This window comes from Strix uralensis, chromosome 2 (genome assembly GCF_047716275.1).
Source record: "Strix uralensis isolate ZFMK-TIS-50842 chromosome 2, bStrUra1, whole genome shotgun sequence".
NCBI lineage: Eukaryota > Metazoa > Chordata > Aves > Strigiformes > Strigidae > Strix > Strix uralensis.
The window spans coordinates 62,004,527-62,016,386 of record NC_133973.1 but is presented as its reverse complement, the minus strand read 5'-3'; the positions used below and the strand labels follow the sequence as shown (position 1 = coordinate 62,016,386).

Here is an 11,860-nt window from a genome sequence, read left to right as displayed (position 1 = left end):
CATTTACAGAATGCAGATACCTATTTTCGTGTTTGCCTCTTCCCCCCCTCCCTTTTATTCCTCTCTCTCCCTCTCTCTCTCCCCCTCTTTTTCGCTTTCGCCTCTTTGCCTCCCTAAATCAAGGTGCAAAGATGCCAAAGAGTGATGAAATGAAAAGAAAGCCAATTGCTGGACTGAGGTGGGGGAGATAGCTGCTAGGAGTCCGCCTGCGACTATGGAGCAGTCAGTAATTGCTGGAGACAGGGAGAGCTGGGGGTTGGGCTGAGGTAGCCATGTATAAATAGTGTGATCTCAAATTGAAAGGCATAAATAACAGCAGGAGTGATCTAACCCTATACAGCCCATCTTCTACGTGCAAAAACAGCGTGCGGAGGACGGCCACATCTCCGACTGAAAACAAGTGGATCTCTGTGGATAAGATCACCGGGCAGCCATGGAAGAACTTACGGCTTTTGTATCCAAATCTTTCGACCAGAAAAGCAAAGAGAGCAGCAGCGGCAGTGGCAGCAGCAACAAGAAGGAGACGATCACGTACAGGGAAGTTTTGGAGAGTGGGTTGGCTCGCTCTAGGGAGCTTGGAAACTCTGACTCTAACCTGCAGGACATGACCGAGAGCAGCAACCATTGCCCGGTGCATCTTTTCAAAGACCACGTAGAGAGCGACAAGGACAAACTGAAGGAGTTCAGCACGGGCAGGACGGCGGAAGGTAAGAGCGGGGCTGGGCGCCCTCCGCCCCGCGCCCCTTGCCGGCTGCCCCGGCCCCGGCTCCCGTCGCCCCCGGCGCTCCGCAGCGGGGGCGACCGGGCCGCCGCCGCCCCGGCCCCGGCCCCGGCCCCGGGGGCCCCGGCGGGGCGAGCGGGCTCGCCTCCCGCACCCTGCCTCCCTCCTCCGGCCGCCTCCCTCCCGCAGCGGCGGGAACATACGTTTAGAAACGCACATGCCCGCATGCATAACGTGAGCGGAGCCGTGAAAAATAAGTCGCAACTTCGGTGTCGTGTGTGTGTGTGCGGTGTGTGTGTGTGTGTGTGTGTGTGTCCCCACCCCCCACCCCGCGCCCTGACCCGCCAGCCCCCGTTCGCATCCGAAATCGATCCGGTGTTTTAGGTGTTCACTCGCCCGGGGGAAGGGGGCAGCGCAGGACGTCAGACATTTTTGTCTATCTGGGTATTTTTGTACGAGGAAACCTTGTCCGGGGAGTTTTATTGCCTTGGGAGACCTGTTCTTCCTGCTTCCGGGCCGTCAGGATGCTGCTGCTTCTTCTGGGAGAAAGCTGAATGTGGAGGGGGCTCTCCCTGGGCATTTTGTGTCCGTCAGCCTGTCCTAGCCAGAGGCTGCGGCCGGCGAGGAGGAGGAGGAGGAGAGGAGCGTGGCTGTGGGGGAGCTGCCCGGGCCCGGGTGAAACGGAGCATCCCTGCGGAGAGAGGCACCGGCCGGTCCTGCCGCCTGGCCCCCCGGTCCCCCGCCCGCCCTTGTCACCTGGGCCAGGGCAGCACCGCCTCCCCCCGGGGTGCGGGGACCGCCGGCCGAGGAGGGAAACAGCCGTTCCTTCTTTCAGCGGAAAGAAATTCAAATTAAAAATAATTTTTGAACCAAGCGAGCTAAAACTCCCGCACAGGCTCGCAGGGGAAGGAGAAAATAAAAAGGGCGGGGGGATTAGAAAGTTGAGAAAGTGTCTCTAGGCAAGTTAGACAGGTGGACCTGCCTGGGGAGCTACTGGCTAGCTTGGGGTAATAAAAACCGGTTAATAGGTTGGGGAACAACAACCAGTCTTTCAGCTGTTTCCTACTGTTTGATCTTGTTTAATATAACATTGGGCGAAAGGCAATTTAATTTACAGCCCAAACGCGTATTTAATATCCTCCTCTCTTCCACCCCCTCCCCAAACAGAAGGACCGGGTATAATCACATATTCGTGTACCCGTATTTCTGCACAAGCCAATACTACTCAGCACTGCTGATTTTCCTTCTCTGGTCGAGAAATCGCAAAACGAGAGGGTTCAGTTTAGAGGAATCATTCGCTCAGGAGATGGTTTTAAAAAAATGAAAGCAGGGCATGCTTCAGGAAAAAAACATCTAAAAAAATACTATAATGCGAACGAACGAAAAAAAGTATATCTTTACTATTCCCCTTTTTCCCTGTGTATCGAAATTCTGGCTTGTATGTTTAGCTAATCTAATCTATGGAGAGGGGCTGGGGGTGGGGATGGAAGGGAGGAGTTGGAAAGAGCTGAGATGCTTGTGACAGTTTAAATTCATGCCAGGTTTCAGTCTAATTTCAACTGATTCCGGCGTGTGATTTCAGTCCCACCGATATGCTAGTTAATATTTCATACCTATCACGGACATGCTGTAGCCTCGGATCTCCGAAAGGAGACAGAGCTTTTGAACGCGCCTAATTTTCCCTAGGCATTTGCTGGGTTAGCACCCTCGTCTTTTCACGCATTTCAGCAGAAATGCGACCAAAACGCCATTAAAACCAACCAGCGAACACCCCCCTCCCGAGGCCAGACCCTTCCCAAAGTTTTAGGCAGCCGATATCCAGCCCGGAGCCGGAGCCGGGGAGCCCGGAGGAGCGATAACGGGCCAGGGACAGTTTTCATTTCGGAAGTGAAAAACGAGCGCTTCGGCTTGGGTCCCCGCCTTGCTTGGGCACAGATGCAGTTCAGGACTTTTTATTACGTTCAATTAACTTACGATTTGCAGTTAGTCATTTGCATTTTGGGATACCCATAAGTATGTATATAGGTTAATATATATGTGCATGTGCACATTTGTGTGTGTGTGTGTATACATACGTACATATGTACGTATATAAAATCCGTGTTTCTTTGGTGAGGGAAAAGGATTTAATTCGGGATCATCTGCAGATGTGGCTTTCACCCCCAGCCCCACACCGCCCAGAAGGTGAAGCAGGACAAAGGAGGCAGCCGGAGCGGGCTGGGTCCTGGGACTCTGCTGGTGCCCGCCCTGGATGCGCGCCCCGGCGGGGGGGGCCCGGGCGGGCAGAGGGGCCCGGGGAACCGGTTCAGTGTCCAGAGGTGTCCCCTGCTCCAGCACCTCTCCTCTTTTCGTTTTAAAAGAGGACCGGTGCTTTAGGCTGCCTAGCATTAAGGAAAACGGGGGGAAAAAAAAAAAAAAAAAAGGAAAAAGGAGGAAAGAAAGATAATTTGCCAAAGCAAAAAAAAATTCTCTCCCTCCCCCCAACCAATACAAAAAAAGGATAACTGTTTTCCCCCGCTGCCTCCGCAGCCCTCCGCCCGGGACAAGCTCGCCCCGAGGCCTCTGGGGCTCCATGAGGGCTGGGGAGGGCAGTGGGTGTGTGTTCACTGCTTTGGAGGGGCTGGGGGGCACACACGGTCCCTGAGTCCGGTGCCCCGCGCTGGGCCGTGCAGGCCCGCCACCCCGGGGGTTTCCACCCGCCGGCAGGTATTTTGGGGAAAGGAGGGGTGATAAGGGGGAGAAGGACAGGCGTCTCGGTCTCAGGCCCATGGAAAGTTTCTTTTACGAGGCAAATATTTTCACCGTGGCTTCACCATGACAGCGGTGGGGAGCTTCTTGCATAACCCTCTTTACTTCGCGAGAAAACGGCAAGGGAGAAACCCCCTTCCCCCGCCTCTTCCCCACGCCTGGAGGTATCGGAGGGCCGGCGGTTTCCCCCCCAGCCCCTTCCCCGAACTGCCCGTGCCAACCGGCGGCACGGCTTCCTCCTCGCCCTGCAAAGAAAATAAAATTATATTGATGGATATATTTTTTTCTGGTGGGGCATCGGCCAGGCAAGGCAGCGCGACTCCCTCCTTCCCTCTCCTTCCCTCGGCCCGGAGCTGGCAGCGGGGCTCAGCCCGAGCCGGTGCCCCCCGGCCCGGCCCGGTCCCAGCCCCGCTCGCCCCTCCGGCCTGCCGAGGCCGGCCCGGGGACCCCCCTCCCGCCCGCCGGTTGCCCCCACAGGTTGCGCTGAGTTTGGGGAGGAAAAGAAGGGAGGGGGGAGACCCCCGTGTGCTGCGGAGAGAAACTTCGGTGAGGTGCGAGGGGGGGCTTAGTGTCGTTTTCCCCTTCCCCCTCCCGGCAGGGATCTACGAGTGCAAAGAGAAGAGGGAAGATGTGAAGTCAGAAGATGAAGATGGGCAGACCAAGCTCAAACAAAGGAGAAGCAGAACCAATTTCACACTAGAGCAGCTGAATGAGCTGGAAAGACTTTTTGATGAGACTCACTATCCGGATGCCTTCATGAGGGAGGAACTAAGCCAGAGGCTGGGACTGTCTGAAGCTAGGGTTCAGGTAAGAGAAAGGCTCTGTTCCTGGAAACGTCCTCACCTCACTTCCTAACTGCCAGCGGATCCTAGCACAGTGCCCCGTTTCATCCAAATCGGGGAGGTGAAGGCAGAGACGACACGTGTGATGGGGAAGCTGTTTGCAACTCCGCTCTACCTGTCCTGCCAAACACTAATTCTGCTCTGGGAATATCTGCCCGTGCCTTGCATTTCATAGGAAGGTGGTTTGGTTTTTTTGTTTGTTTGTTTGTTTGTTTTCTTTTTTGGGTGGGGGTGGGGGTGGTGTGGTGATACTGTTGACAAGTCTCTAATAACCGAGCAACTCGCTATTTTTAAAAAAATATTGTATTTTTCCTTGCAAAGGTGCCATTAGCCCTCTCTTAATCCTCATTTTCTTCCCCCTCCTTCTTTTATGGGGCCGTTATGGGAAAAAAAAGCCCAGAAAACAATCGCCGTGAATAAGGCTAGACGGTTTGGGTGCTGAGGGACGGGATTAGCCAGAGCCGGGGGAAAGGTGCCCGCGCAGCAAGCGTATGAATGCATGGCACCCCATCTGGTGGAGTCTCCCCCCGAGCCGCCCATCCCGCTTCAGATACAGCTAAATACCAATTAGCCTTCGAAACCTTGAAAATAGGTCCGCGCCGCTGTAGTTCTTGGGGCCATCAGAGCCGTCTGCTTGGGTGGCTCCATATTGATTATTTGAAAATTCGGTTTTCGGTTTGATGCAGGGGAAAAATACACCCCACCCCACCCCCCTTAAATGCCTAGGGAATGCCTCCCCAAAACAGATGTCGTATTAAAAAAAAAACCCAACCCAAACCTAGAAATAATTAGTAAGATCGACCTGTGGCTCTCTGAGCAGGCCTAGAGCAGGAGAAACCTGGAGGAAATCCCTTCTTGGGTTATAACTCTGTGCTTGGCCTAACAGACCCAATCAAAACCAAAACCCAAGAAGAGAAAGTCACCAGGCCAACCCCTCCACCCAACAAAACGCCTTCGTACCCTGGAGATGAGAGATGCGCATGCATATGTATATCCGCCTATACATGTGTGCGCGTGGGTACATATAGGTGCGGGTGTGGCTGTGTGGGCACAGGTGGACGCCTCCGTGGCTCCTCTCACCCCCAGAACACAGCGGGAGGGCAAGAAATACAGCTCCGAGCTGGAGTGGGGAGAGGGGTCGGCTTGTCCCCCTCCTTAAACTCAACCCACCAGGGAAAGCCAACCGGCGGGGTCCCGCTCCCCGGGACCGGCTCAGTAGGGCTTTGCCTGAGTAAGCGACTATCTCGTTTTAAACAACTGCCTCTTGGAGGCATTTCCCGAAACGAATAGACTAGCTAGGCTCTTTTCTTTTTTGTTTTGGTTTGTTTCTGTTTTTTTGTGGGTTTGTTGGGGGGTTTTTTGTTTTGTTTTGTTTGTTGTTTTTTTTTTTTTTTTTGTTTTTTAAAGGCTCTTTTCTCCCCTCAGCTCCTGTCTCTCTCGGTATAAACCGAACTGGGTGAGAGATAGGGCCAGGCACATGCCCTAGGAAGGGCGGCTTGCAGGGGATATTGGAGGGGTTCAGAGTGCTGTTGGCCTACTTTCTCCTGGAAGATTGATCTAACCACACCATATAAATTAATGAAAAGATTAAACTTTTGCTGAAGGGGACATCAACTCTTATGTCATCTTCCCAGATCTTCTTACTTGGGCTCTGTAATATCTTTCCAAGGCCTTGATGTACTGTTTCTATAAAAATAAATTACTTGTAATTGAATTCTGCACTCTTTCTTTCAAGTACTTTATTACTGAGCAGCACCTTAACAGGATGTTCATAGTTACAGGAAAATTGGTGCTTCAAGTGCTTACAGATCTTAAAACAGCACACCCCCCCCCCCCAAAAAAAAAAAAAAAGAAAAAAAGAAAAAAAAAAGAGGATACTGATTCAGGCGGAGATTATGAGAGAGATTAAAAAAAATTAATAAATTTAATCATTTTACAAAAGAGGTTTGCACGGATGAAAATAAAACTACAAGTAAAAGAAATATCAAGAGGGAAAAGAGGAGAAATGGATAATTAATTAGAAAATAAGCAGAGAGCTTGATATCCATCAATAAATAGAAATGGAAAAAAGGGAGGAGAAGGGGGAAAAGAGAAAGGTGGGTTTTTTTAATACTTTCAGAATTGTTCTCTAATTCCTATCTGAACCGCTTTGTCCCTTGCTGTTAAAGGATATAGTTTCAATTTAGTGTGGAAATTTGCTGTAAATAAATTGAAGCTCCTATGGTAGCTAGTCCTTATTAACCTTTTATTTTTAGTGTTGTACTGGAAACTCATATCACCCAGCTGTCAGGGTTATAATTGAAAGTTATGAGACCATAGTGAGGAGCAGGCAGTAATTCAATTACAACAAATATCTTTGGGTTTATGGTGCAGGGCTAAATTAAATGTCATTATTCACTGTCTCTAATGGAAATCAAAAGGAAATCAGATTAGAGCATTTGTGAAAGAAATCACTGAGTGATCCTTAATGAAGAAATAACTGTCTAAAACAGTGTACTGTGCTTTACTTAGCATATTCATGACTAATTGGAATTGATCGTGAATCACACCAAGCCTGATTTATTATCGCTTAACGCAGTGGCTAATTCATCACTTTTATTCCTCATAACCTTATTTTTTCGTAGCTAAAGGGAAAGGGCACTTCGTTTTCCAGATTTAAATATAATTTCTGTTTGAAAGATGTTCTGATTTGCAAGAGAAGTTGTTTAAACGCTGCTTAAATTCCTCCTGACAATTTATACTCCTTGGGGGGGGGGGGGGGGGGGGGGGGGCGGGCGTGGGGAACACACACAAGGAGATTTCCTGCAAGGATTTACAACCGTAAAAAGACGTGTTATTGTCGCTACAGCACGATGATATTTTGCATGCTTGTATTTAAAAATATATATATATATGAATCCCTGACGGCCCGGTTAAAAGGAGAAGCGTTGCACGTTGTTAATATTTGCGTGTTGCTTGTAGGGAAGAACAGGCTTGTGCCGTGCTGCGCGTTTCAGGGCAGCGGGGCAGCAGCGGTGCCCGGGTACCGCGGGGGGGCTGCGCTAGCGCCCAGCCGGCGGGGAGCGGGAGCGCTCCGTCGGTCGCTCCGTCGGTCGCTCCGTCCCCGCAGCCGCCCGCCCGCTGCGCGCTCCCTCCCCGGCCACCCCAGGCAGGAAAACCTGTGCTCCGAGTCAAAGAAGGCCAATTCCTACTTAAGAAAATCACTGAGGTACCCGAGGTAATTAATGCCTTTGGAAGCCTTTCTTTGCACTAATTACTCCGTTGTAAATGACCATCATTAAGGCAATTGAAGAAAGCTTGAAGGGAAAATTTGATGTAGGAAGTGCAGTTAGTATTAATTAACCGTATGATCTCTTGGCAAGTGCAAGAACATCAAAGGTTGTAGGTGTTTACTTTGCTACAAGATTTTATCAGCGGTGAAAGTCAATGTTTGTCCGTATTCGGTAGGTTTTGGTGTAAGGATAAGGGTCCGCAAAACACGGTGGTCCGTGCCTCTGACGGCCCTTCGGGGAGAGCTGCTAAACCAAGCGCCTCGGAAGGGGGAAAGTAACGGCGGTCTGAAGTGCCTCTGGAAAAGAGACAGGGGAGGCGCAGCGGCAACTGCAAGTTTGCGCTGGTTTTTGAGTCAGAATTGGGGCAGGATTATTGGATTACAGGCACTTCTCGGGTAGGGGCATAAACCCTTCTTTACACCCCAGCCCTCAAAGGTGCTGCTTTTGTCGGTCCAGAAGTCTACAGAAGCGAGTTTTGTTTTATTTTAACGTTTGTGGAGCGGGGAATGATTCAGCCCCTTTGTGCAAGTTCAGTATCTCGCATCTTCTCTGGGGTCTTCGCGGTTTCCAAGCCCAGCTCAGCAGAGAGCAGACGGCCCTGTCGCTCGGGGGCCAGACCCCGGAGCCTGACCTGCCGCACGCTGGCTGTCCCCGGGCTGCTGAGGTGTGATTGGAAAGGGAGCCAGGGTCCCACCCGGCCCGCCTGTGGGCTTATTTTAAGTGTTCGTGGGCGCGGCCCCTCGCTCTGGACGGGTGGCACAAGGACCGCCACTGCCCGCCCGCGGAACGCGGGGCCCTCGGAGACTCAGTGCCAAGCGGCGGCGCCCGGTATCCCCGGCTGCGAGGGCACGTCTGATGGCCGAGGTTCAGCTCCCGCTGAGAAACCCCACCAAAGAGCAGGATCCCCCCCCAAACAGTCCCACGGAGAAGGGCTCACTCCGCCTGGGGCTGAGCTCTCCCCCTCGGCTGCTCCCGAGGAGAGACCTCGGCAAAGTTGTGGAGTCCCTCGCCTCTCCTCTCCACCCCAAGCCCCCAAGATAATCCTCTGTTAGCAGCTGCCTAGTCTACCTCCATTTTTGTTGTGTTTTTTGTTTGTTTTTGTTTGCTCTTTCTTTCCACAGGTCTGGTTCCAGAACAGGAGAGCAAAGTGCCGAAAGCAGGAAAACCAGATGCACAAAGGTGGGTAAGGGGTGCCGGCCAGTCGGGGGGTGGCGGCCGCCGAGCCCCGGGGCGCCTTCGCCGCTCACCCGGCCCTGTCTCTCCCCGCAGGTGTGATCCTGGGAACCGCCAGCCATTTAGACGCCTGCAGAGTGGCCCCCTATGTGAATATGGGAGCCCTGAGGATGCCTTTCCAACAGGTAGTTAGCTCCGGTTTTATTTTCCTTTCCCCCGGCAAGCTCCGACCCCCGTTCGTTTGCACCGGAGGAAGCCGGACACGTTTACAAGTGCCATTTATATAGAAGTTGGCACGTATTAAAAACAGGCTGTAAAACTTCGTGAAGGAGCCCCCGCCCGGCTGCCGGGAGCGCAGCGTCCCTCGGGCCCGGGGAGGGGGCCGAGCGGGGGGTCCCGCCGCCCCGGGAGGCGCCGCCGGTGCTAAGGGTCCCCCCCGCCGCCGTCCGATGGGCTGGCACACGCCTCCGGGGCCGCCCGCAGACGTGGCAAAGGCGGGCTGACCTCCCGGGGGCGCGTCGCCTTGCCGGGGCGGCTGGGCCAAGCCCGCCCGCACCCCGCGGGGACAGAGCGGCCCGGTCCCGAGTCGCCCGGGGGGCTTCGCTCCCCGCCCGGCGCCGGGAGGGCGCTGCGGGAGGAGGGGGTGTCTGTGTGTCCCGCTCGGTGGGCGAAAGCGTGAGGGGGAAAGACTCTGCGGACCCTTGAGCTGTCGTTCTCCCCCCCTCCTCCTCAGGCGGGCTGTGGAGGCCTGACCTTTTCCGATGGAGGAGGAGGCCGCCCGGGCCGGGGGGAGGCTTCTCCCCGCCGCGCTGGCCAGCCAGGACCGGGGCAGGAGCGGAGCCCGGGGGGAGGCCGCTGGGGGAAACCGGGACGAGGGGCATGAAATTCCGTCCCATTTCCAGCCACCCCCTCCCCGCTGCCTGTAACTTCCCCCCCCCCCCCCCTTTTTTTTTTTTTTGTCAATTAATGTGGGAATCGATTTTTCCCAGCCCAAAGGGACCCTCCACCACCTTCTCCGTCTCGGAGACACGTGGAGCTGACAGATTAATTGTATTGATTTTTAAAAGACATATTTGGACCAAAATAATTAAATACATAAATAAACTCTCCCCCACTCCTCCCCAAACCTACCCCGAGCTGAAATCTCTCAGTCAACCCAACGTGTTTGTGTAGGTCGAGAAAGCTCCAAAGCAAACACCAGCCCGGTATATAAGGGACCCATGGCCAAAGAGTTTTTAGCAAGGTATAAATAAACATCCCTGGAAAAAAAAAGAAAAAAAAAAAAAAGAAAAAAATTAGCTATTTAGCGCTTGTTGGCGCCCGTGCGTTGGGCCGCGTATTTATTTTATTTTACTTATTTTTTTAAACGTGAGGGGGGTTAAGGGTGTCTCTGTGCCCCGGCGAAGCGCGGCGCGGAGATGCGCGGCGCGCCCGCCCCGCCCCTGCGCGCGGGGGCTCCGCGAACAAGTTGCTCTTTCAGCCGCCGGGCTCCCGGGAAGGGCGGGCGGTGGGAGGCGGGAGGCGGCCGGTCCCGCGGCGGCGCGGGGGGGGGGGGGTCTGTCTCTCTGACGCCGTGTCCGTCTGTCTGTCCGTCCGTCCGTCCGTGCCGCCGCCCAGGTCCAGGCGCAGCTGCAGCTGGAGGGCGTGGCCCACGCGCACCCGCACCTGCACCCGCACCTGGCGGCCCACGCGCCCTACCTGATGTTCCCGCCGCCGCCCTTCGGGCTGCCCATCGCCTCCCTGGCCGAGTCCGCCTCCGCCGCCGCCGTGGTGGCCGCCGCCGCCAAGAGCAACAGCAAGAACTCCAGCATCGCCGACCTGCGGCTGAAGGCCCGGAAGCACGCCGAGGCCCTGGGGCTCTGACACGCTTCGGACGAGCCCCCCCACCCCACCTCTCCCCGCCACACCCCTCCCCGGGTGCCCGCGGCGGGCGGGCGTGTGGGTGACCCGCACGGACCGCCGCTCTGCCCCGCACCACCCCCCTTCCTCCTCCTCCTCCTCCCCTCCGGCGCTCCGGGCTGCTCTGCCGCCTTCTCTTCTTTTTGTTACTTCTTTTTTGGGGGGCGTTTTGTTTTTGTTTTGGTTGTTTTTTAAATTTCTTTCCCCTTTCCCAAGGTCTGCGAGCGCCCGGCGGCAGCCCTCCTCCCGCCGCTTATCCTCGCCATCTCGCCCCCAGGGACTCGGCGGCCGGGGGAGCCGGGCGAAGAGGGGGGTGGTCCCGGCGGCCGGTGGCGCTGTGTGGCGCGGTGGGGACTCTCCGCCCGCCGCGGGGCGAGGGCGAGCACACGGGCGGGCACACACACTCACACCCACCCCCGCGCAGCAAACACGCACCCACGAGTCAGAGACTCCGCGGAGGATAAAGTAGGTGGGAGGAGAGAGAAAGGAAAGTTAAAAAAAACCACACACACACAGAAAAAGGAGAAAAAAAAAAAAAGAAAGGAAACGATCTCTAAATTATGTTAATCTGTGAACATTGGGGACACTTCGGATTTTTTGACCCTGGCAAAAGTGATCGCTCCAGCATAACGTCATCTGCTGCTGTCAGTTTTGCTACCTTGTGCATGTGTCTAACTAAACACGTTTTGAAGATCAGAAATATATTAGAACGAAACTAAACAAAACAAATAGTAATAATAATAAATAATAAATCCTTGGGGCTGGTCTCCATTAAAGATGACATTTCTTTGTTGCCAACAGTATTATTTCACTGCCATGAATCTCTTCCATCACTGAGGAGCTGCTGCTGCAGAACTGGTTTGAATTTAAATGTGGAATTTCAGATCTGAGGCAAGGCAGTTTTTTTTTTTCTTTTCTTTCCAAAAAAAAAAAAAAGCAGCAATAACAAAAAATGTGCATCTCAAACGGCTATGTCCTTTGAAAAGAGAAAAAGAGAGAGACTAGAATTTACTAATTGTTAGTGATAACTTGAAAGATGGGAACAATAAGAAATGCACCTGTTTTGCCAGAATCACCTGAACTCAATGAGATGCATTGTGCCATAGAAACAGGTCAATTTTTCTAATTTTTTTCTTTTTTTTTTTTCCAAATGTCTGGATCTTTGAATCAAAATCTTGCTGTTTTACAGGATGTAGAAAGAATGA

At 53.6% G+C, this 11,860-nt stretch overlaps 1 protein-coding gene across 2 annotated transcripts; it reads left to right on the top strand.

The window, feature by feature from the left end:
• The first annotated feature begins 433 nt into the window (after positions 1 to 433).
• SHOX (SHOX homeobox) lies at positions 434 to 10,619 on the top strand. Of its 2 annotated transcripts, none has more exons than XM_074860947.1 (5): positions 434 to 707; positions 4,068 to 4,276; positions 8,705 to 8,762; positions 8,853 to 8,941; positions 10,374 to 10,619. In XM_074860947.1, exons 1-5 carry the CDS (start codon positions 434 to 436, stop codon positions 10,617 to 10,619), a joined length of 876 nt encoding a protein of 291 aa, XP_074717048.1. The 2 variants fall into 2 exon arrangements, with proteins under 2 accessions (XP_074717048.1, XP_074717047.1); XM_074860946.1 differs by having other exon boundaries at positions 8,853 to 8,951; positions 10,348 to 10,619.
• The last annotated feature ends 1,241 nt before the right edge of the window (positions 10,620 to 11,860 follow it).

Excerpts from the sequence above, each read along its gene's own strand:
- SHOX (XM_074860946.1), top strand. The coding sequence starts at position 434 with ATGGAAGAACTTACGGCTTTTGTATCCAAATCTTTCGACCAGAAAAGC. Across the intron at positions 8,763-8,852 it reads GGAAAACCAGATGCACAAAG|GTGTGATCCTGGGAACCGCC; the intron begins GTGGGTAAGGGG and ends CTCTCCCCGCAG. Across the intron at positions 8,952-10,347 it reads TTTCCAACAGGTAGTTAGCT|GTCCGTCCGTCCGTGCCGCC; the intron begins CCGGTTTTATTT and ends GTCTGTCTGTCC.